Source organism: Lepidochelys olivacea (genome assembly GCF_965140295.1).
Source record: "Lepidochelys olivacea isolate rLepOli2 genome assembly, chromosome: 13".
NCBI lineage: Eukaryota > Metazoa > Chordata > Testudines > Cheloniidae > Lepidochelys > Lepidochelys olivacea.
Window position 1 is genome coordinate 2423495 of NC_140423.1, and position 25449 is coordinate 2448943.

Sequence of the window (25449 nt, forward strand, 5' to 3'; positions counted from 1 at the left end):
CCAGCTGGACAGAGAGGTGGTAGCCGCACCAGTGGGCATTGGCAATACTGGATACCTCTGTTGGGGTAAATCCTAGAAGGAAGAGACCGTGCCCTGAAACCTGAGGTCTCTCCCTCTATTAGCCAAGGGAGGACAGGGTACGTACCAGTAGCTAGAAACAGGTAATACCAGGCCTTCTTTCATTGAATAGTAGGGTTGGAAGGGACCTCAGGAGGCCATCTAGTCCAACCCCCTGCTCAAAGCAGGACCAACCCCCAACTAAATCATCCCAGCCAGGGCTTTGTCAAGCCTGACCTTAAAAACCTCAAAGGAAGGAGATTCCACCAGCTCCCTAGGTAACGCATTCCAGTGGTTCACCATCCTCCTCGTGAAAAAGTTTTTTCTAATATCCAACCTAAACCTCCCCCATTGCAACTTGAGACCATTGCTCCTTGTTCTGCCATCTGCTACCACTGAGAACAGTCTAGAGCCATCCTCTTTGGAGACCCCTTTCAGGTAGTTGAAAGCAGCTATCAAATCCCCCCTCATTCTTCTCTTCCGCAGACAAAATAATCCCAGTTCCCTCAGCCTCTCCTCATAAGTCATGCATTCCAGTCCCCTAATCATTTTTGTTGCCCTCCACTGGACGTTTTCCAATTTTTTCACATCTTTCTTGTAGTGTAGGGCCCAAAATTGGACACAGTACTCCAGATGAGGCCTCATCAATGTCGAATAGAGGGGAACAATCACGTCCCTCGATCTGCTGGCAATGCCCCTACTTATACATCCCAAAATGCCACTGGCCTTCTTGGCAACAAGGGCACACTGTTGACTCATATCCAGCTTCTGGTCCACTGTAACCCCTAGGTCCTTTTCTGCACAACTGCTGCCTAGCCATTCGGTCCCTAGTCTGTAGCGGTGCATGGGATTCTTCCGTCCTAAGTGCAGGACTCTGCACTTGTCCTTGTTGAACCTCATCAGATTTCTTTTGGCCTAATCCTTTAATTTGTCTATGTACCTCTGTATCCTATCCCTACCCTCCAGCGTATCTACCTCTCCTCCCAGTTTAGTGTCGTCTGCAAACTTGCTGAGGGTGCAATCCACACCATCCTCCAGATCATTTATGAAGATATTGAACAAAACCGGCCCCAGGACCGACCCTTGGGGCACTCCACTTGATACCAGCTGCCAACTAGACATGGAGCCATTGATCACTACCCGTTGAGCCCGACAATCTAGTCAGCTTTCTATCCACCTTATAGTCCATTCATTCAGCCCATACTACCTTAACTTGCTGGCTAGAATACCGTGGGAGACCGTGTCAAAAGCTTTGCTAAAGTCAAGGAATAACATGTCCACTACTTTCCCGTCATCCACAGAACCAGTTATCTCGTCATAGAAGGCAATTAGATTAGTCAGGCATGACTTGCCCTTGGTGAATCCATGCTGACTGTTCCTGATCACTTTCCTCTCCTCTAAGTGCTTCAGAATTGATTCCTTGAGGACCTGCTCCACATATACAATGTTAAAAGAAAGCCACAAACAATGCAAAATGTTTTAATAATTATTGACTGAAAATCAAAGCTGAGATAGAAGCACATCCTCCACTGTCTCTCTCCTGTTAAGGGGAAAGTCACCTAACTATCTCAAAAATTCATTAGGAAAAAGAGAGACTTAAACATGTCAAAAATCTTTATCCTCACTCCTGCCACCCCTTCCACTCCCCCCCCCCACCATAATCTATCTTTAAATACTAAAAACCTGAAATAAGTGTGCAAGAAATGCAGGGTTCCTTCATAGAAATGCAAGTTATTAAACTGCAAATTGTGCTATCCTCCCCTGCCCAGAGAAACAAATTGGATGGAATCACTGAAGTTAACTACTTTCTCTTCAGATTTCCAGTGCCACCTACTCTACATTGTAAAATGCAGGAGAATATATCAGTCCTGAGCATCGTGTTCCTAACATGTTTTTTAGGAAACACTCCTGTAATTCTCAGACAATCACAAAGGTGCCACTATAAAACCTGCAGAAACAGCTCAAGAAAAGAGTTGAAAAATCAAAATTCTGCTGTTGTTATGCCAGAGCAACTGGGGGTGGGGGGTGGGGAGGGGAAATCAGGCCAATGTCTGTTATTTATAAACTACCATATATGTGCAAGGCATTTTACGTGTCTTGTAAAAAGATGAGGTTCCTGCTCCAAGGAGCTCAATATCTAGTTTAGTTAATGCACTTGCCAATAGTTCACCCACAAGAAGATGCAGATCAGATCCATGCAGGAAACCATCACAAAAGAGAAATGGGTTTGAAAGAGGCTTTACATGGCACCTTTCATCCAGAGATCCTAAAGCCTTTTACAAATCACTTTACAAGCGACCACTTCTAGGGTGAAATCCAGCAGCTGTTTAACAGTACACAACTCCAACACATGACTGTGATGAGGAGTGAAAACTATATTCATTTGAAACTGCATGGGGAGATTTTAGTCAGAATGTAGTTATTCATAATGTAATTTGCTCTGTTATCCTATCTGCATAAAGCAAACAAGCATCATGGGATCTTTAGAGAGTCAAGCCCACAGTTTTCTCTCTCATTGGAAAGATGGCACCTTCTACATCACAGTCCCTTCTTGAACTATGCTAGGGAAATAGTTCTATATGGATTTAAAGGGAATGGAGCCATCTGCTGAAGACTTTCTGCAGCAATGGACTTTCCATAGCAGTCTCACACCTAAATACTAACAAGGGCTAACAGTGTTTAGCTTATCCAGGGAGTTCACAGCCCAAGGAGGCTGAAATGTAATGCTACTGCATTCTGCCTCTCAACTTCAATCAAGTCAGTGTCAGGAAATCTTTGGTATCTAAGAAGAGGCTGATGGAAGTGGGCAATATGTATAAAGGAATACTAAGGGAGGGATGGGACAGGAGAAGAACAGACTGGGTGTGTATATTACAGGTACTATAGTATGCACAGTTATGGATATTCATTGCTGTCCCTGGATTTTCTACATTAAGGCTGATGCTGGTACTGGCTCTCTGTTGCAGTAAAGAAATCCTCCAGAACACTCTGTGTGTACTCAAAGGTAGGACGATCTTCTGGTTTGGTCTTCCAGCATCTCATCATTATGTCATACAGCTCTTCTGGGCAGTTTTCTGTGCGCGGCATTCGGTATCCACGCTCCAGGGCACGGATCACTTCTGGGTTAGACATCCCTATAACACAACAATAGACAGGAGGGAAACCGAGTATTAAAACAGGTGTTTTCATTTTGATTTTTAACAATCCCTTTAGGAAGTGTGATCCCCAGACACAGGGACAGGAAGAAAACACAGGAAGAGGGGGTGGGGATAAGCCCCTATACCACTACCTGGGAAAGGTACAGCAATCAGAGACAATGACATTCAAAGCAGTATTAACATAATCATTTTTTATCCCAATAAGAGAGATCAATTATGAAGTCCAGTTCTGCGTAACACTCCAAAAATAAATACCATACTCTTCATTTAATAGGCAGCAAGTTTAAAAACAAACAAAAGGTAATTATTTCTTAATACAACACACAGTCAACTTTTGGAACTTGTTGCCAGGGGATGCTGTGAAAGCCAAAACTATAACAGGGTTCAAAAAAGAACCAGATAAGTTCATGAAGGACAGGTCCATCCATGGTGTCCCTAGCCTCCGTTTGCCAGAAGCTGAGAATGGGCAACAGGGGATGGATCACTTGAGGATCACATGTTCTGTTCATTCCCTCTGAAGCACCTGGCGTTGGCCCTGAATTTCAAAGGTGCTGACCATCCACAGTCAGTGGTGCTAAGCATCTCTGAAATCAAGCCGTGTTTCAAGCTGGGTGCCCAGAAGTGGAATCACCTAAGTTTAGTGGACACCTTTGAAACTACAGACCTTAATTTCATGGCCCTTTCTCAGTCTCTAAAACTGGGGCTGCTGCTTTGGGCTCTGTGCACTTTGATGTCTGCCAATTTCAACTGGAGTGTATTTTTAGGCTATAAACAGTGAGTAATCAAGGTTAAATTAAGAGCACCAGCTGGGTTTCAATCTTTCACACCATCCAGTCTGGGCTGGTACCTGCCCAAACAGCAAACGTGGATGAATGAATAATACATGTTGGTCAGAGATGTGACCACACCATGCCCAGGGTACTCTGCCTTTTACTTCTTGTTCCAAGGCTTTGTCACCTGGAACTCTGTGCTCATGACCCTGTCTTCAGATGCTGCTCCCCAGCTTTTGTGGTTCAAAGTTCTCAAGGCACCCTTCCTTCCCTGATACCGTTCTAACTTCAGCTAGAAGTAGATTATATGGACAAGCCAAGAATAGCATATGGAGACATTTCAACTTCCTACCTGGGTATGGGGTCCGCCCATAGGTAACTATCTCCATCAGGAGGATTCCAAAGGACCAGACGTCTGATTTTATAGTGAAAGATCCAAAATTGATGGCTTCTGGTGAAGTCCATTTAATGGGAAACTTGGCACCTGGCAAATAGATCAAAATTGTCAGGTGTAACTCACATGCCAAGCGGTCAGAAGTGAGGCACATAGCAAGATAAGTAACTAACAGAAGGATGTATGGAGATGCAAGTTAAGTAGCCTCCATGTTACATTAACCTATGTGGTAACTTCTTCCACATGTCCTCGACATGCAAATTACGCCAACTCAGACTCCCGTGTACATGGGTAGGTAGGTGTAAGAAGGCCTAAGGGAGTCTAAGTTACACCATCTTACACATCACCTCTGAATTTGGCCGTCCATGTGCATTTTGTCATGCCTATTAGGTTATGCAAGCAGCATTTGTGCATGGCATCCACAGCAGCTCTCTCTACCTTCCCGGGCCGTGTACTCGTTATCCTCAATGATTCTGGCCAGTCCAAAATCTGCAATCTTGCACACCAGGGTGGCTGACACCAGGATATTGGCAGCTCTCAAGTCCCTGTGGATGTAGTTTCTCTGCTCAATGAAAGCCATTCCTTCCGCAACCTTTAGAAAGGGGAGAAAGTGTTTGTGAGCCACAGAAACAGACCTTATCCATGGGCACCATGAAAGACATTAGCTGATCATTAACAAGCACCTGGAAATCAAGGACTAGAACAATGAGTGCGCAGTGAATCCTCTCTCTCTGGGAAGAACTGTGGTGACAGACTAAATCCCTGTCCCCTAAGGAAAGGGTTGTTCATTGAGCTTCAAGACAGGGGATCAATGAAGGCAAAGACCAGGATTCTGGGTGGCATTCAGCCCTCTGCACAGGGTCAACATGAGGCTTATGCACCACTTACACGCATTGTGGGGAGATGGCAGAGGACAGTAGCTGATGAATTGAAGTATCAGAACCAGACTTTGCAAATTTCCATGAACTGGAAGCTGGGATATAACCTGTTCACCAACCGTCATGCACATGGACTCACACAAACATCCATGAATTTGCCAGCACTCACACACGAGCTAGTGCGCACATCATCATAACCCAAATCTGCTGCCACAGGCCCTCAACTCTACTATCAAGACCTGTGGGACTATACTAGGCTCATGTCTGCTTTTAAGCTGCCTCAGCGATAATCTTTTTCCAAATCTCACTATAACTGCACACGTGGAACCATCTCTGCTGACCCACCCCGCCCCAGTACATGAAGAAGAATGTAAGTGAGAACATATACAGATCTCCCATTAGGATGGAGAAACTCCATAGAACTGAGAGCAACTTTCCCAGAGCCTAAACATATATGAGCACAGTTCTCCCTCAGACATCTCTCCCATGGAGTTCAGTGGATGTGGTGCCCGAGATGTCTAACTGGAGAGTGGGAATTTTAAATTCAGACTTGCCCATAGTAGCACTGAATATTACATCTAAATAACACTCCCTTGTTATCTGACCATGCTCATATGGGGAGAGCCCAGTAGATGGCACTCGCCTCAAACAACACAGAACGCTCATCAAGAGGCACTCAGACAGAGCAATGGGAGCAGGCGGCTACAGAGAATGGGACACTAGGAATAGACTATGGAGCTGGAAAGGAAAGAATCCATGGGGATGAAGTATGCATACTGCACTTGCTTACCCCTGTGGAGAATCTGGCCCATAGAATTTGGGGGCCTAAACTTTCAAATACTTGCACCTGTGCTGTCTATGCAAAAAACAAGTGCCACAGACACAAGAGGTAATTTCACACTCAGGAACCTGTTTGCACCCACAGTTACTCATTCTGAATGTGCAAACGTGCTGCTCACCCAGCTGCCCAGGAGCTATTTGCATGTATTGCTGCCTGTCTCTGGGAAAGCTGGAGGAAATACTAAAGGTTATTACATTAAATACATTTAATACATTAAAGGTTCTAGCTAGGCCCCTTGTGAAGGCTCTGAGAGCCAGGAAAATGACGTGCACAAGTGCATATCTAATTTGCATAGGCATTTACCTGAGGCAGCGTGCTCTAGTACAGAGGTTCTCAAACTGTGGTCCGCAGACCACCAGTGGTCCGCAAGCTCCATTCAGGTGGTCCACGGATAGTTCCCTCTAAGGTGCGCGCCTGGGCGGCCACACACGAGAGCATAAAGGGCCACCCACCTAATTAGTGGAGCCGCACAGGCGTGGCTCCACTAATTGGGTGCCTGGACCCTGGAGAAGACACATGTAAGGTGAGGTAGTGGCCTTCGGAGTAGGTGGGAGGGGGCAGTGGTATGAGAAGAGGGAGTGGGGGGAATTTGGGATGTGCAGGGTGGTGGTCAGAGAAAGAAGTGACTTTCCCCAGCTCCAGGGCTGCGGCTTCCAGGGACACGGTCCTCCTTCCCAGCCTCCGCTCTGTGGCGGGGGAGAGACCCCCCTCCTTCCCAGCCCCAGCTCGGGGGCTGCCATGGCGGGGGAGAGAGGGCACATCCATCACATTAGAAAGGTAAGACTACGGATATTAAAATATGAGTTGTGTGCTTTTATTTGTAGAACAACATTTTTTTAATTATTATGACTTTTTTTATATAACGCTTTTATCCAAAGCGCTTTCCAATAGTTAGCTAACAGTACAAACAACATTTGGAAAGATCATTGAGTGGTCCACCGAGACCCTCAGCTATTTTCAAGTGGTCCGCAAAAAGAAAAGTTTGAGAATCACTGCGCTAGTCCTAGTGGATAGGGACTGAACTAGGAGACCTGGGTTCTATTCCCAGCTTTGCCATCAGCTTGGGCATGACTTTATGCAAGCTATGTCATATCTCTGCCCCTCCCACCTTTAGCTTGTCATTTCGAGGGTAATCTCTCCAGGCCTCAGACACAGTCCAAAAGCCCTGGTCTGCACTAGAAAATTAGGTCTGTTTAACTAAGTCAGTCAAGGGTGTGAAAAATCCCCTGCCCAGTGTAGTTATGCTGACCTAAGTCCCTCTATAGACAGTACTAGGTCGATGGAAGAATTCCTCCATCGACCAATCTACTATCACCTCTCAGGGAGGTGGAGTCCCTATACTAACTAGAGAATCCTTCCGTCAGTATAGTTAGTGTCTACGCTGAAGTGTTACAGCAGAGCAGCTGTGTCACTGTATCATCTGAAGTGCAAACAAGTCCTTACCAGGGGCGAGTCTGCACTTCAGAGACTTTGCTGATACAGCTATACCAGCATAGCTGCACGGCAGAACTTCCTTGCGTAGACACAGTGCATGCTGACAGAAGGTGGTTTTTCTTCCAGCATAACACCACCACCTCCCTGAAGCACATTAGCTATGCTGAGAGAAACACTCTTCTGTCAGCATAGCTGCGTTTACATGGGGGTTTTACTGACAGCTATGCTGGAGAAGGGGTGCGGCTTTTTAACACGCCTGACTGACATAGCTATGCTGGCAAAATTTAGTAGTGTAAACCTGGCCTGTGTATATGTACTGTGCCCACGACCCTGGGACCGTTACCTTGGCTGGCGCTTCTAGCTGCTATTGAAAGAGAAATAATAATACATTTGGATACACAATCAGTTCACTTCACACTCAGATTAGATGCACAACTGCACATCCAACTTCTCTGAAGATCTGGTACTGAAAATGTTATTTCAAAAGCTATTTTCAGGGAGCACTCTGAACTCCTGTGAAATCTTTTACTTTCCTTAGGCTTATTGTCAACCCACTTTCCCCTCTGCTAGGAAACTACTTTTAGACATGGCTTCTGCTAACACACTTGTGCCAGGCAGGGTGTATGGAGCAAATGTTCATTATGCCCCCTTCCAGGAGCCTTGCCCAAGACTACACTAGTCTCATGTTTAAAATGGTTTCCCAACATGGGGTAAAGTGGAAAACAGTTGGAGCCTTGGGGAGCTGGAGAAAGTGCCTGGTGGTTCAAAGCATGAATTTTTGACTGAGTAAAGAATGCCCTGACTGGAAAGCTGCATGGCCCTGCCTGAGTACTGTGGTGTCTGGCAGAAAGGTGTCAGAGATGGAGCCACCAGGTGGCCTGTGGCTTGTAAACCAGATCACCAATACACAGAGTTATTTCTGCTGCTCCTCTTTGAGTTACACACCTGGCAATTAGCTGACTTCGGCCATAATTGTTGTATCCTGGAGACAGGAGAGAGCAAGTCTGGGTGACCAGAAATAAAATGAAAACATTCTCCCCCGTCCCGCTCTCCTGCTGGTAATAGCTCATCTTAAGTGATCGCTCTCCTTACAGTGTGTATGATAACACTCATTTTTTTCATGTTCTGTGTGTATAAAAACATCTGCACTGCATTTTTCACTTTTATGCATCCGATGAAGTGAGCTGTAGCTCACGAAAGCTTATGCTCAAATTGGTTAGTCTCTAAGGTGCCACTAGTCCTTTTCTTTTTCCCCATCTAGACTCCCACAAAGAAAAGTCACCAGAATCTGTAGTAAATTCTGTGGCCACTAGAGCATAAAACCAAGGGCCTTAATAGACACATTTCAGAGTAGCAGCCGTGTTAGTCTGTATCTGCAAAAAGAAAAGGAGGACTAATTTGTTAGTCTCTAAGGTGCCACAAGTCCTCCTTTTTTTTTTTTTTAATAGACACAGACACCTCCAGATCATGACATGAGAAAAGCTGGGACTGGTTCCCTGCCAGATAGCTGACCAACCGGATCCTTTACAACACTAACCAGCTGCACAGTCCCCAGACCTCTAACTGCCACTGCCAAATTCTCTAGTTAAGGGTTTAATCATCAGAGAACAAACTATTTCCCCTTCAGCCACCACCACACACCTGCTTCTCCTAAGCGTCGCACAGCTGTACTGTGGGGCCCAGGGACAGTTGTGAACAAGTGGCCAGTTGTTCCAGAGAGCAGAGTGAGAACACCAACGCATCAGAGACGGCGCAGGGAAAGGAAACTCACTGGATTATTTCCATGTTTCCTCTCCCAAAGCAGAAAAAGCACCAGGTCCTCCCCAACACCTGCACGTTTTTCTGGGGCGTACGAGGCCTATTTGCATATTCAAATCAGGCTGACAACTCTCCATTGTTAGATCCTGAAGAGTTGGATTCTTCACAGAACCTAGCTGGTCTCTACCCCCTCCCTCATCATCAGCTTTTACCAGGAAGGAACATCCCAGGCAGGGGTTTGCTCACAGCAGGTAACGACCTACAGGCCAAATATTTCTCCTGATTGTTTCAGCTTTTGAATCTAACACTCTTCCTTCCAGTAACACAATTTGGCCTTTTATGCCTCCCAATCGCTTCCCAAACACTCAGCTGTTCCAACTCACACCCCCGATGGAGGTAAGGAAGTATTGCTCTTTGCCTTTTAAAGACAGGCAAACTCAGCTAGACAGGCAGCCTGGCCCTCATCTCACTTACACTTCAGTACTTTACACTGCCCTCAGCAAGAGAAGAGGCAGGCCTCGAGTTCAGGGACTTTCTCAAGGTCACACTGAGTTAAGTGGCACTCCAGGGTTCTTGGTACTCAGTCCCATGCTCAGTACTCTAGACCACATTGCCTTTGAGGTCAAGGGCCCTTCTGCTCTGTAACTACCCCAGTCTGCAGTCTGGCCTCTTCAGCTCACACAGGGCTCACAAACATGCCAAGAGACCAGTTGTTTTGACCCCAAAAGGTCAATTGCTGCAGGAACTTGAGGCCTTAGCACAAAGACCTTCAGCTCAAGCTGGCCTGGCTTCTCTCTCACCACTGGCCACTGAGCACAACTCCATTCCTCCTCCGTGGCTCATGCCCAAAGTAGGAGCAGAAGTTTCTCTGGCCCCCCTTATGCCCTCACTGTGCTCTTTCCTCACCTGGGCAGAGAAATCAATCAGCTTCGGGAGAGGCTGCTTGTTGCCTTCATCGCTTTTCAGGAAATCCAGCAAACTGCCTGCAAAGGGCATGACAGGAAAGTGGTCAGGGCCTGGCCAGCATGTTCTGTCCGTCGCCAAGCCCCTGGGTCATAGCCTGCAAACTTAGCGCACTGCCCACGTCTGCTCAGGGAAACGCAGAGGGGAAACTACAGAACCAGCCTCCCAGGAGCAATTTCTCAATCCTGCACATCCTCAGTGCTGCAGCCAGAAGGATTCAGGCAGAAGATGGGACATCTCATGCTCTGATCCGCGAGATGTGTCTCCTGCCTCCTTTCTGCATGCCCGTGGAGTGGGGTTAGTCTGGGGGGAGGAGGAGCGCTAGCTCGACTCCATGGGTTTCTCATGCTTCTTGCCTTTTTCTTTGTTCTCTTCCTGTCATTTCCCATGCACCTTCCCTCTTTCCTGGCAACAACTGTTATCACATACTTCCAGCCATGAACCGTATTCTGGCCAACTGCACGTGGGCAATGCACTCCTCCCAGACTGAGGGACAGCATGTGTGGAGGGGTACGGGCAAACCGTGTCTGCCTGGAGCTGCCAAGGAGCATACCTCGCCTACCCCCAGGAGGGCCCTGAACAGTGTTACCACCTGGTATTAGTGTACTCGGGGCTCCACCTCTCCCTCTGCCCCAGAGGCAGGTCAGCTGGGGGGGAAGTTACCTTTCTCCATGAATTCAGTGATGATGTAGATAGGCTCTTCCTTGGTCACCACCGCGTGCAGCTTCACCAGCTTGTCATGCTGCAGGCTCTTCATTAGGTTTGCTTCTGCCAGGAAAGCTTCCACTGACATGCTCCCTGGCTTCATGGTCTTCACCGCTACTTTGGTGTGTTTGTTGTAGGTGGCTGGAAGGGATAAGAGGACACTAGGATGCTTCAAGGCCATTCCCAACCAGCCTGGGGCTGCTGACATCACTAGCTGCTTTGAGAGCAAAACTGTACAGGGCTTCCTCTCTTCCAGTGGCCATGGCCCTGTCCCACTCTGCAGTCACAGATCAGGCCTGTTCTAGTTACAGCTCAGGAACCTGATGCACGTGCTAGCACCCCTGAGGCTGCTCATCTCTCTTCCTCCGCCCACAGTGACTCAACCCCTCTCAATTTGCACCGAGGCTTCTCTGCCCTGGGAGATCATTCGATTTCACAGGCACGACCCTGGTTTGTATGGACACAATTGCTACATGAAGGCTGGTGGCTAGACATATCCTTCAGTGCTCTTCCACCTGCACCTGGCCCAGCCCTGAGAGGCAAATCATAGGAGAAAGAAAAGCAAAATTTGGTTTCATATATCCAATTATTCAAATCCTCCCTTCTCTGCAGCTGGAGAGATCAGTTATTTACCTGCCTCCTTCCAGTGGCCTCCCTTTCTCATTGCCTACTATATCCCTCACCTCTTGCCTTCAGAGCCCCTTCATCATTACCTCTTCTGTCTTCCCTTTCCCCTTGACCCCCAATCCTTGCTCTTACCCATCCAGACTTCTCCAAATTGCCCAGCTCCCAGCTTCTTCTCCAGCTTCAGGGATTCCCGGGGGATTTCCCAGGCATCTTTCTCCCAGGGTTTCTGTGGCTTTGGCGCAGCACAGGGGAAAGTGAGCTTCTGGCACAACCCATCACTTTGGTCTGAAAAAAGAGGAACAAGATCTACCAATCAGGATCAGTCTTTTCTGCCAGGCAGGATGAGACCGGGCTACAAAGCTCTGTGCCAGCGTTTCAGCAGGCGAGCGGCTCCTCTCAGGCTAGTAATAGCATAAGGGCCAGTGTAGATGCAGGGGTTTTCACCACACGCAGAATTTCACGACTCACATAGCAGCCGGCCACATAAATAATGCCATTCAGTCCAGCCCTAAGGACTGGTTTTGCTTTAATGGGATAAACGTTCATCCGTATGGCATGTGACCTCCAGTGTGAAGTCCCCCCTATGCACTAAGTAGGAATAGGTCAGGAAGCTTCCCCACAGTGCCCGGCATCCTGGGATTTTGGAGTCCGGGGAGCACAAGCCACTTCTGGAGTGTGGGGAAGTTTCCGACGGTGCTGCTCTCCAAGCCTCTGCTCCTGTGTGCAGATTGCTAGGTATGGGGGTAGTTTGGGGATGTGGACGCCTGCTGCTAAGAACTGGACTACAGCCAGCAAACTTATGTCCTAGAGCATCCAACCGGCTGTCAAGCATGAACAATTTGCAGGCACCAATGACCAGGGCTGGATTCAAAGCAGTAACCTAGAGGTAGAAGAATCCATAACTGATAGACAGCCCCTAAAACGAAGGAAAGAAACCAGGAACGGAGCCCTGACGGGCAGAGAGAGGGAAAGAGGTAGCAGGAGCGAGGAGATGCTGCAGAGAGACAAGGCTCCAGGGAAGCCGCCCACCCATGGCGATAGCAAGGCAGCCCGGGGGCAGCAGCGTGTATGAGCAGCACTTTCTCTGTGAAGGACCCAGCACGGGTGACATAGGACTCACTCTGATAGTGGCTGACCAGATCCTGGAGCGTGGCAAAGCTGTTCCGAGGGGAGATGTAGAAGCCACCGCTGTCCAACGTCCGGATCTTATAGTGCTTCACTGTGTCTCCATTTTGGGAATCAAAGTCTCTCACAGACAAGGAGTAGCTCCCTGATTCAAGAGACAGACATGCAAATGGAGACTCCAGGGGTACTGGCAGGCCCTGTTGAAAGTGGGTAGCTACAGGCTCCTTGTTCTGTAGTGCTTCCACACTTGCACAGGTTACCCCCGTAATGCCAGCCTGAGCTCCCCTCCACGACACCACTGCCTCCTAGTGTGGACTGCCCATGCCACAGCGACCTCCTCACCATGCAACCCAGCTCATTGCTGCCAAGGGCAGCTAGTTCAACAGCCTGCAGCAATGCCCAAGGGAAAGTAGCTCTGCTAACCGCTCCTCCCTTCTCCCCTAAGTGCCCACATCCCTTTGTCTGTTGTAGGGATTTCCAGAAGCATGGCGGTGGGATTTCTAGGCTGACACTCAACCCCCTACACAAGGAAGAGTTTGCAATGGGCTTGTTTATTGAAGCACTGAGCTGAGAAGCGGATAAACTCTGCCCTCCCCGATCATCCGCTCCTCCTAACCTCAAGGGGCGTGTCAAATGGGGTCATTTCCTGCAAGCCTACCTCTCCCACATGGATTAGGTTATTTTGCAACATTGTGGGTGACAGCGATACATTAGCAGAACTAACCCTATGTTCTGGTAGCAAGAGGAATCGAGTTAGACACCCAGCGCAGAGAGGGACTGGCAAGGGGGAACTTTCAGACCGTTGTTCATTCCCTGCCTGATAACTGCTGCTTTGTCTGGATCAGGATCACCCACCCCCACCCAACCTCCTCCTGCCCTGTCCCAAACAGCAGAGGCCTTCAATTCCACAAGGGGCAGCACCCCCTCTTCTGCCCCCTTCATTACCTCGGGTTGTCTCGCTGTCCCGGATCATGAAGGACCCAATCATATTCCCCGGAGCGAGGAGGTGACGCTCTGCATCTTTCCGGCTGACTCCTTTGAAAAACCACCTGTAGGGTGAAACCAGAGCTGACCCCTGCCCCCTGCGCTGAGCACGCAGGTGGGTTCCCAGGCTTTCTGCTTCTCAGACATTCCTGAAACTCTGCCCACTTAAGCCTTTCCAGGACAGACTCAAGCTGAGGGTGACGGTGAGTCAGGGGAGACTGCTGGACAAGCAGCCTGCTTTGCCATGGTGTTTCTACAACACAGCACTGCTTTGTCAGGGTCATTCATGTGACATGGCAGTTACAGCTCCCATGTCTCCATCACTGGGCTGCAAAGACCCAACCCCCCATTACCTATGCTTTGGGGACTCACCATGGCGTCTATGTCATGCCTTTCAAATGGATCTCCCTGGCACACAGGAACAGGAAGGAGGCTTCCTGGGTGATCTCTCCCCCTGGCCTCACTTTCTCCTCTGGACTCTGAACAGCCAGGTCAGGGCCACAAAGGGTTGGGGGGCTGGAGCCCACATTTAACCATCCCTTCGGCACTCCGGGCATTCCCAGCCCCCTAAAGGAGTGCGTGGTGGAGAGAGACCAGGGCAGAATTAGGGCAACTCATTCTCTGGGGTGTATGGGGAAGGGCAGGGAAAGCTTATGGTTCCCGTGAAGGAGGAGAAGGAGTCTGTGGGGAAGTGGGAAGCAGAGACTCTGGTGGCCAGCCCCAGGTCTGTCTCTAGGCAGGAGAAGAGTTTAACCTTCCTGGAGATGCAGCAAGCAGAAGCAGAAGATCAGCAGAACAGAAATGGGAAGGTTACGCCCGAAAAGGCAGCGAACGGCAGACACGATGGGCAGCGGAGTGCAGGTTATTCAGCTAAAGAGGGATCTCTGAGGTTATCCCTGCACAGAGATCCTGCCCCACCCAAATGAATGGCAGACTCACTCTTCTGTCTCCAGGGAGTTTACCCGGGCAACGTAGTTACTAGGGATGTAGCCTTCTTGCCCAGTCAGTGCCTTTGCTCTCCACCACTCTCCTGACCTGAGGAGAGACAGACATGACATTGCTCCCATCACCCGACATTGCAATGGGAGTCTGAAGTGCATTTCCGTCCTCCCTACCCCCAAAGGCAGCACTTCTAAGGCATCTCTGATGACCTTCTAAGGCCACTCCAGGCGAGGCAGCCTTGTAGCAGAGGAAACTCTACAGGCTCAGAAGCCTAGAGAAGAGTAATCACAGGGAATAAGCCTTCAAGGCTCCCCAGGACCCACAGAGCCAGCTGCCAGGTGCTCAAGAAAAACAGGCTAGTCTTACGCCATCACTCATTGAGCCTCAATGCCTTCCACTCCCGCAGCCAGGGAGCCGGGGCTGCACTTACTTCTCCAGGACCTTCAGCTGGTCTCCTTTTTGAAAGCTCAGGTCGTCACTGTGTATCGCTTCATAGTCATACAGGGCCAGGACGATGTAGTCATCGGAGCCTGCAGGGAGGAACACACACCCTGTCCCTCAGAATGGCAGAAGAGCTTCTCCTGGGCACAGGTAGTGGGGTGGGGGGGAAGCAGTTGACTCAGACACAAGACACCCTCACCCCTCTCTGTCCACAGGTCACGGGGACCCTTCCATTATTTCAGTGGATCCTTCACCTGGAGGGGCGACTGGCTGTGGCCCCTGGGAATTCAGCTTCCATGCACATTCAGTCCTGGCTGACCCCACACTGTTTCCCCTGATGGATTCCAACCCGGACTAGCCAGGATCAGGCCCCTCTGGTGGGTCCTTCCGAATTCACCCAGCCAACCCCATTATAACAGCGGAGTCCCCTCCACTCGAATAGAAAACACAAAGCCAACAGCAAAGCGCTCGTCTCCCTCACAGTAACGTACACACTCGTGCCTTCCCTCCCCACACACAAACACACTCGTGCACAGCAGGGGCAGGGACTGCAGACCTGGGGGAGGCCCCATGGGGGGATAAGGATTTATGTACCTGTCTGTTTTCGAGTTTTTGATGAGCTTGGGATATGCCTGAGCATCCAGAGGCACAACACTGAGCCTATTACAGTTGCTGGCACCCAGGACCCAAGTGGAATCCGAACCCAAGTTCTCAAAGGTGAAAGGCGGGTGTATTACACGCAACACTCAGACAGCTCGTATCAGGGAGGGGTCCAACCAGGGCACCGGAACAGATCCTCTGCTCTCGGGGAGTTTGAACCAGATCTGAAGCCTGCAGCTCACATTCATCTCCTACGCTCACTCTAACACAGCTGCCTGCAGACCATATTTTATACATACCATCCGCTGTGTGGGGCTGAGTCGTGCTGGAGGCGTTATTGCTCTGGAAAGCAAGACGGGGAGGGGAACGGTTAGAGTATGAAGTCCCCAGACGTCACACAGACCAATCGCTCCCCTGCAGAATGGAGATGGGCCATGGACGGCACTGGAGACCATGTGGAAAGGACATACTCAGGGAGACTGGGCTCAGCAGAGCTGGGAGTTGCACCATGAAAGTCTGGATGGACAGCGGGATGGAGCACACGCTCCTGTGGGGAGCCACAGCCATCACCCCCAGCAGGACAGCCCGTTATGGATGACGAGCTCCTGCAATATTTATATTCTCTCTTTAACCCATTCACTGCTGACCTCTAGTGGAACCATGACCTTCATCTCCTCCTCCTCCTCTTCCTCCCTCTCAAGTGTCTTCCTCCTTCTCTGACCCCTTCCTCTCTTTTTCATTCTCCATTAGCTTCTTCATTTCCATCAGCTTACCCTCTTGCCTGACCCTGGGAAGGATTGCAATACATTTGCATTCCCAACCCAGAATAAACCAGCATTACCCCCCAAGCCACAGGCACAGTGACAAGTAGACTCCTTCTGGTATGCTGGTCCCAGATGCCCCAAGAGCAGGTTATCCTACTGCCTAGGTCAAATCCAAACAGAAACATTGGCTGGTGGTGGGGAAAGAGATTCCATAGCTCCCTTTTCTCTCCTTTAATGGCTGGATCTTGCACCTCATTTCCCTTTGCCCCTGGTCTTGACCCATCAGTAAATACAACAGCAGCAGGACCTTCCCTAGCGTTCAGAAAGGAATTTCCACTGACATTCCCACTTACTTTCTTGTTAGTGGATGTGGGGTCTTTCACATAGTGGGGCTGCAGGAAATTAGGGCTAGAATCAGCTTTGAAGTCCTTGCCATGCACTCTGGCATCCTTGGATTTCACACAGCCCATCCTGCAGTGGAAAGAAGAGAAAGAAAGATAGTTTCTCTGGCTCAGTGCTGCACAGAAAGGAAATAACTTTAACACTGACAAACCCATGTTCACGCCTACATAGCCATCAGCACACCCTATTAGGCCCCCACTCATCTAGCCTGCTCGGTCACCAGCAGCAGCCAGTACCAAGTGCTGGAACCCCAAAAGGAACAATGACAGAAAAACCAGCCCAGAGGAAAATCCCTCCCTAACCCCAGGCAGTTCGCGGTTGGCTTACATAATACAGCAGGATTATTATCATGACTACTTCCAAAGGAGCCCAAAGACATGGTAGAAACTTCCCCAAAAGGAAGGAATCTTGACCCCAAGGAGCTTACAAAATAACATTAGACAGGACTCAAAGAGAGGAAGGGGGAGGCGTGAGGGGTCTCAGCAGGAGGATATTGTGGTTACTCAGGAAGGGCTAGAACATCATGGTGAAACAAGGAGATGTTTTTAAATTTGTTTTATTCAGAGAAAAGAGAGGTCTGAGTTGGTGAATCTCACGAGGGCATCACAGCGAAGAGGGGCCTGAAGGAAGGACATGATGGAGGAGAATTGGGGGCCTTGCAGCCCGAGCATGCCATGCCAAGGGAGCACAGGAGGCACCCGGAGACAGCTGGGGGAGAAGTGACAAATGGCATATGGAGGCCAGCACCACTGGCAGCGTGGGGGAGGCAGGGAGTGAGGACACCCTGGCTTGCAGGGCGGAGAGACAACTCCCCAAACAGCCACAATCACAGCCCTAGCAGCGTGCTCCCGGACATGGCCACTGGCATTCCCACTTGGGAGGACCTTTGGGGACCGAGATACCAAGAAGCCAAACACCAGGGCTTCTACTCAGACAAGACCCCCACCGGCCCAGATCCTGAGCGATACTGAGCAGCCGCAGTGCTCATCAGCTTTCAGTGGGAATCGCAATCGCACAGCACCGCTGCAGATGCAGCCCTTTGAATTCAGTGCAAGTTCCCCTCAGTGAGGGTGGTAGGACTTGGCCAGATAATGATAATCCTTGTTAAGGAAAAAAAAAAGTCTTTGTGGTTGCCAAAGTACCCTCCAAACACTAGTTAATCTGCACCCCGTGTGGGAGGGAAGGACACGCACACGGTTGATCTCATGAACACTCCAACGCCCACGAGAGTAACAGGTGCTCAGCACTCTGGAAATTAGTCTGCAAGTCACCTGCTCTGCCACACGCATCCCCCTTGCAGCAGTGCCTGGGCTTGACCCTGCTTCTCCCACTCCACAGCTCAGCAAACTGCATGGGACTTTCTGGGCCTCAGAGTCTGGGGAAGTCAAAACTGTATTCCCTATCTCTTGTTCGTCCAAGCTATACCCGTGACTGTACAGCCTTACTCCAGGCTCACTGCTGTATGCTCAGAGTCTTCATCTCACTTGAACTGCATGCTATTTTGAATCATATTTCACCAAAGACAGCCGCGTTGTGGCTGCAGTCATAGGCTTGAGGCAGTAGAGTAGCTGATTAACTGTGTTTTAAATAGACATAGGACCTGAGCCACAGAATTCAGATGCAGGCCAAGATGTCCCCACAGTTCAAGGACTTTCACGCCAAGGGCTCAGCATTGGTCTATTTGTGCAATGGTGTTGGATCTAAAATTTGTATCGAAACCAATGGCTGGGGGCTTGCTTAAAAAGAAAACCTCAATGTAAAATGTCATTAAGGTTTCATGTCCGTCCTGCTCCCACCTGCAAGGTCTTTCCACAAGTCAGGATTTCCAGGCGTCGTGCTGTAATAACTGGGGTCTAGCAGGGCTATCACCACAGGAGTGACGTTCTGGAACAGCCTTCCCAAAGAAGCAGTGGGGGCATAAAACCTGACTTGTGATAAGACTGAGCTTGATAAGATGATGGTGGGGATGGTAAGATGAGATGGGCCACATGCCATTGCAGGCAATCCGTGACTGCTAGTAGCAAATACCCCCAACGGCTGGAGATGGGGCACTAGATGGGGAGGGCTCGTAGTTACCACAGAGAATTCTTTCCCAGGTGTCTGACTGCTGGATCTTGGCTGACACGCTCAGGGTCCAACTGATGGCTATATTTGGGGTGAGGAAGGAATTTCCCCCCAGTTCAGATTGGCAGAGACCTTTCCTCTGCAGCATGGGGCCCGGGTCACTTGCAAGTTTAAACTAAACTAGAGTAAATGGTGGATTCTCTGTAACTTGAAGTCTTTAAACCATGATTTGAGGCCTTCAGTGACTCAGCCAGAGGTCAGGGGTCTGTGACAGAAGTGGGGAGGTGAGGGTCTGTGGCCTGCGATGTGCAGGAGGTCATACTAGATGATCACGATGGTCTGTTCTGGCCTTAAAGTCTACCCCAACTGTGAGCTCAATAGTTGGAAAGTGGGAGAAGGTTTCTAAGCTGTCACAATGACTGTAAACAGAAGCGGTGCAAACAGGAGATTAGTTCTAACAAAAAGGTCTCCTGACACCATGCAAGCACTGTGTTGAGGTCATGACTGGTAAAGAGAAGAACGGAACAGGAAATCAATGGCCCAAAACTAGTGCATCAGACATTAGTCCTAACTGGGGGACAAAATAACGAGGGGATGGGCTATTCCACCAATCACTCTCTTGTGGGGGCTGTAAAAAGACACTTTGGGGAGAACCAAAATGAGAAGGGTAGACTGACTGAAAGCACCATCCTGGCTACCACCCTCACAATCTCCTGGGACCCCAGAATCCTCCAATGACATTGCCACCTCCCCCAGCTCCCACTAAATCCCATCCACCACTTGGAACGCGAGCACTGCTCGCGTCAGGCCCAAAGGCTGTTCCAGCACCGTTTTTTTTCTTTAAGAGCCAGAATGGCATTCTGGTACTTCTGCTGGTCCTCGGCTAGGTAGCTCCTTTCCCCTCCCCAGAAGGGGAGCAAGGGGGCTGGAGCCACCAGGAGCCCAGGCATGTTGGGAGCCAGGTGGCAGGGCCACTCCGAGAGCAGCACACCAGCCCCAGATCCTCTCTGCTCCCTCCCAGGGCCTCCTGCTGCCCTGTATTGGAGCACTTATTTATTGTTTTAGGCCTGTAGCACAGAATGTGCGACTTGGGTTCCTGCTACCACCCCTCCCTCCTGTGGCCTCTTCCTCCCCCACTTTATTTCTTCTCCTTCCTCTCTCTCTCCTTTTGCCTTCTGTTTAATGGGAGTCTGGCTCAGTCCAGCCAAGACAACTGCATCTTTTGCAACACTGCTGGGAGCCTGGGACCAGTAGAGCTAAAAGCAGTGCCTTCAACAGCCTGGCATTGGTACAAGTTTGCCAGGTCTCCAAGTGGCTGTTAAGCCTGTGTGCTGGGCCAGCGTTCGCTAGCCATGAGAGCGCAAGTATGAGTCTGCACCGGAGACAGATGTTGCATTTTCTGTCTTTGCTGTTCTGTTCTCTCCACTCTTGTGTGTGTGTCTTGTTTTATCTTACAGGAAACAGGGCCGGACTTTAACAGCAGCAGCAGCAGCTCCAGACCAGTTCAACTCTCTGTTGCTCTTTTCCCCAGAAAGGACTCAGTGGTAGCCATGTTAGTCTGTATCAGCAAAAACAACGAGGAGTCCTTGTGGCACCTTAGAGACTTGTGCCCAAATAAATTTGTTAGTCTCTAAGGTGCCACAAGGACCCCTTGTTGTTTTTCCAGAAAGGACTGTTATTACCATCTTTAACACCATCGCTAAACAAAAAACCAGCTGTCAGATGGGGGTTTCCTTATGAAAACTCTCTACAGCTAATGGAAACAAGGGATATTGTTAAAATGAAACATTACTGAATACTTTACATGTCAAATGCTTTGTTTTCCCTGCTTTTCTGTATCCTTAATGAAAGATTATAAAGATTTTTAATGGTGTGTTTGTCTTGGGGCTAAGCAGCCTGAGGTCACTCAAGCCATGTTTAACTGTGCAGCATTGTACAGCGACGGGATCATGTAAACACCTTTGACTCTCTGGGCCCATTTATTCCATCAAAATTAGTACAACAGTAGACAATTGCTTTGGAAAAAAAACAGACGCCAGAAGGGAGAAAGTCACTCCAACAGCCAGCTACTCTGGCGATATCTGCCCATTGCAGTTCCTTCTGTTGGGAGATGTCGTATGCACCCAGAACAAGATTCCCAGCGTACCCCTGCCCATGGCACTGCCAGAGCAACACAAAACAATACGGGCACGTTGGTGAGTGAGGCCCTGAGAATTACAGGAACAGCAGCCACCTGGCCTAAGGGGTGGCATTAAGGGCAAATTATAACGTAGACACAGAAATCCCTTACACTGGCACATGTAGTATCTGCTCCTATGTGCAGACCCTCCTCCCCCTCCCTCCCGTGACCTGTGAAACACCATACAAGGAATTAAAAGAAAAAAGGAATGAGTGAACGGGGGGGGGGGAGGTACATGGAGTACTCCCAGGGCTGAGGGAGTTCAGTGTGAGCTTGATGGGAAATGCAGGTTGGGGGAGCCCATCATCTGATCTGAATTTGCCAGAGGTGAAGGACTTCTGGAGAAAAATCACAGAAGCAAGATGGAAAAGACCCATGAGATCATGCAGTCCCTCCTGATGCCAATGTGGGATTGTCCCCAATTGCACATTCTCTAGGGCTTTGTCCCTGTCTGTAGTTTGCGTCCGCCACGTTCCTTGGGAGACTATTCCACTGCCCCAAGGAGCAATTCCTAACACTCTCAACTTAATCTCTCTAAATCTCACCCCATTACTCCTCATTCTAGTCTCTTGCTCTGCCCCACGGTACCCTCTCCAACCCAGTTTCTGGGTTCCTCGTCATCCTTTTACATACTGAGTTAAGTTAGGCAGCTGCCATCCCTCACCCAGCTTTTGTAAACGCTGGGCTTTTCAAAGTTCCCTGTGAAAGGTCAGTGAATCTTTAAAGTGTCAGCAGTGAACGGGCCACAAGAAGCAGAGACGGAGAAGGAGCAGCTTCCTGGTGTCCTGTGGAGACCTCACTCAGAACGAGAGAAAGGAAGTGCTTGGTGCTGCAGACAGAAAGGGAAGAGAACCACAGCATAAGCAAGAGATGCCACGTAACTGATAGCACACACTGCACCCCTCCCACCAGGATGGAGACCAGGAGGTGGTGAGCAAAGCGACAGGGGGTTCTTTCACCAAGAGAGAAGTACAGCTTGGGCCCCATCCTGCAAGAACTCCCTTGGCTCCCAGCAGGAGCTGAGGACACCCAGCACCTCTCAGGATGGAGCTGGTACCTGAGCCGCAGGCGAGGCAGTGAACAGCAAACTAAGAGACGTTTGAAACCAGTTCTTCATTTTGGAAGGAACCTTGTAGCCTGCCCAAAGATATAACTGCATTTCTCCAAACAGCAGAGAGAATCAGGCCCTTCCTCCCTCCCCCCCCAAAATCTGTTCTAGGGCTCCTCTACTCTGCCAGTACCAACCTCCTCAGAATCCAGGAGAATGTGCCCCTCTCCAATCAGTGGTGCTGGAACTGGGGGTGCTGCTGCACCTTGTAGGTGGAAAAACAAACACCAAATACATGGTTTCCATCACCAGCACCCCCCACTATAGAAATTGTTCCAGCCCCCCGTCCGCAATAGATGCTCCCCTCCACTGCTCCCTTGTAACACAGGTCTCCTACCAAGGAGCTGCAAAGACCCCCTCCAATGAGCTGTCATGCACCTCATTTCTCAGGTGGAGCTACCAGACTGATAGACACTTGGCACAATCTTTATGAAGACCCCTTTGGGCCCCCTACACTGGGCTGCGGGCAAAGCCCTGAGCAGCAACAGCTTTCTATAAAGGGAAAATAAAGTCCCAGCAGAGGGACTTAGAACACAGGGCAGAGTCCCGGCCTCGATGGCTCATTCTGACTGCGTGTCTGCAAGCCAGCTTCTGAAGTCCTTACTCAAGGAGTCAGTGAGAGCTTTTTGGGATACCCCAACCGGTGGGTTTGGCCCTGTGAGTTTTATGCAGTTAGAAAGTACTAAATGTTTGCTTTGTAACTCTCAGTAGTAGCATGGATGGCATCTTCCCGATAGCCAAAGGACAGTGGTTTTCAACCTGTGGTCCGCAGACCCCTGCAGGTCCACAGACTATGTCTAAGATTTCCAACGGCTTCCGCACCTGCATTTGAAATGTTTTAGGGGTCAGCAAATGAGAAAAGATTGAAAACCCCTGGGCTAGGAATCTGCTTACTAGAGACTCTATTTTTACTTTACTGTTTTCTTTCATCTCCACTCTCAACATGTTTGGGTGCATTTAGTGTCAGCAAAAGGGTCCAGATTAACAGGCCTGGAGATGGAAGGAGTCCTCTACCCATAGGACAGGTCCAGCATGCGAGCAGGTACCATGCAAGCTTCCCCCATACACTGCTCAGCCAACAGGTCACAGGCCTGTTCAGTACAACACTTCTGTGACGAGATATAACTATTAGGAACTGGACTGAGAGCTTCCTTCCCTTCATTTTACCATGGTGTGACTTTTCTCTGTGTCCATTTTCATAATAAATGGAGGGGTATTTAAAGGTGCCCATTCTCCATATTGCTATCTAGAAGCAGGGATGTTATGACTCAGTACTATGAGTTAGCATTATATTTTCCAAAGCTCAGCCTCCACTTTCTGCAGGCTCAAAATTGAGAGAGCAAATATTTGGAGATGGATGGCTTGCAGATCTTGTAGTTAGCTGTCCAGCTGCTAACTTCTGCACATGACAGTCACTAACCTGGGGGGCGGAATTGGAGTGCAGTTTTTCAGATGCAAATTCTACCTCCAAATAGGGAGGCCAGGCTGAACCCCTGCTGTAAATTTGGGGCTTAATTTTGTACGGTTATGTGAAGAAGAGGCCGGGGTCTGGGACAGCTATTACTGCTGGAATTGATAGTCATTGTACTGGAAGTCCAGCTCTGGCTCCAGCCCGAGACGCTGCCTTCACCATGAGCGAGGGTCTGAGAGGAAGATATGTTCTAATTACATTTCTTTCTGGAGGAGGAGAGGGAAAGAAAACATTTATTTTTCAAAGTCACCACAACGTGTGAAACGCTGGAGCCAAATTCATTGTCGCGTCACTGAACTGAAGTCAGGAGTTCCACCAGCAAGGACGAAATTATTCCCAGACCTGTAGCAATAACAGAAACCCCGTGTGATGTAACGACACTGCCCGCCTCAGAGTGTGGGAAGCCAAGCTCCAGTTGTAGATTTGGGGCACTGCACACTGGAGGAGTGTAGCTGGTTGTAAGTGGGGGGGGGGGAGATGATTAAGAGTTGCCAGTACCTAACTCTCAGGGGTTGCACACACATCAGCAATTTTTAAGGGGACCTAAATCCATGTGTCAACATTTCAACTATTTTATTTCACACATGGAAAAAAACCCCCATACCTCAATGCTGATAACTTCAGTTCCTTCTCCGCAACCTGGCAATTACCTTCAGTTCCTGAATAAAAGACCACAGGCTATGAAAAGTCAACCTTCAGTTCTTGAATTCATAAATAACCTTCCAACACACTCCAGGTGGTCTATTTGCAGGCATCCAAATAGACAGTGTCTGTGTCTGCACATTCCCGGCCACAATCTTTACTTAAACGGATTAAAGGGAATGAGATGGGAGCTTGCCCTGAGGACAGGTTATCCCATCATTGCCCTGAACCATTGCTTGCACCTTACGTTGAAGAAGCTGGTACTAGTCAAGAGTGGAGACAGGATAAAGTTAGACCAGCCGTTACCTGCTCCGCTCTGGCAATCCCTCGGTCCCTACCCCACTAACCTTTGCAAACACCCGCGCTGGGAGCCAGCCACAGCTTCCCACTCAACTGCTTGGCACGCACAGAGCTGCGTTTCGTCCCCACAGCGCTTTCCAAACATTCAGCGATGACTCTGCACCGCGGCCTGGCCAGACACTTGGGTGACTTTGGCAGCCACGTTCCCTGGGCTCAGCAGTGCAGGGCGCGGAGCCCAGCCTGCCCGGGGAGCCCCTGCAGCCCACAGGGCATCGCACCGCGGTGCACCCGGCTCCCCGGACGCCGTGCAAAGCTCGCCCAGCAGAGCGAGCCGCCGCCCACGCGGCGGGTGGGACCGGGACGCACCTCCCAGCCCAGCCGGGGGCTCGCTGGTAGAGCCGGGGATCGTGCACCGCAGCCGGGGCGCCCTGTCCGGGTCCCCCCCACGGCAACTCCGGAGCGTGGTACCCGGGCTCTGGGGCCGGGACGAACCCAGACCCCGGCCCCTCCCCACTGAGGCCAGCCCCCTGCTCCTTCCCCGGGCCCCAGCGAGCGCTGCTGGCCGCCCGCCGGGGCGGGCTCCCGGGCTCCCCAGCTCGCCCCCCGGCCCCGACGGCCGCGCGATCTCACCGGCGCTTGCAGCCGCGGGTCCGCCTGGGGCTCAGCCCCCTTGTCTTGGCTGCATGTCTCCCCGCTCCCCGGGGTGCAGCTGCCACTTTCCTGCTACCCGGCTCTGGGTCCCAGGAAGTCAGGCTACCGGCTCCCCGGCCAGGCCGGGGCCGCTCTGCCCTGAACCGGCTGCTAACTGGACCCCAAACCATTCCCCCGCCCTCAGGAGCCGG

At 50.1% G+C, this 25449-nt stretch overlaps 1 protein-coding gene across 3 annotated transcripts; it reads right to left on the bottom strand.

Moving 5' to 3' along the window:
* Positions 1-1556: 1556 nt before the first annotated feature.
* On the bottom strand, positions 1557-25439 carry HCK (HCK proto-oncogene, Src family tyrosine kinase). 3 transcript variants are annotated; one of them, XM_084645200.1, is made up of 15 exons: positions 25238-25439; positions 24270-24324; positions 22332-22399; positions 16795-16912; positions 15977-16019; positions 15067-15166; positions 14634-14729; positions 13656-13759; positions 12706-12855; positions 11718-11870; positions 10917-11099; positions 10197-10273; positions 4818-4971; positions 4338-4469; positions 1557-3191 (listed from the first exon to the last, which is right to left on the bottom strand). In XM_084645200.1, the coding sequence occupies exons 4-15, from the start codon at positions 16909-16911 to the stop codon at positions 2989-2991; spliced, it is 1512 nt and encodes a 503-aa protein (XP_084501326.1). In that variant the 5' UTR covers position 16912; positions 22332-22399; positions 24270-24324; positions 25238-25439; the 3' UTR covers positions 1557-2988. The 3 variants fall into 3 exon arrangements, with proteins under 3 accessions (XP_084501326.1, XP_084501325.1, XP_084501327.1); XM_084645199.1 differs by lacking the exon at positions 22332-22399; XM_084645201.1 differs by lacking the exons at positions 22332-22399; positions 25238-25439 and adding an exon at positions 24655-24719.
* Positions 25440-25449: the final 10 nt, after the last annotated feature.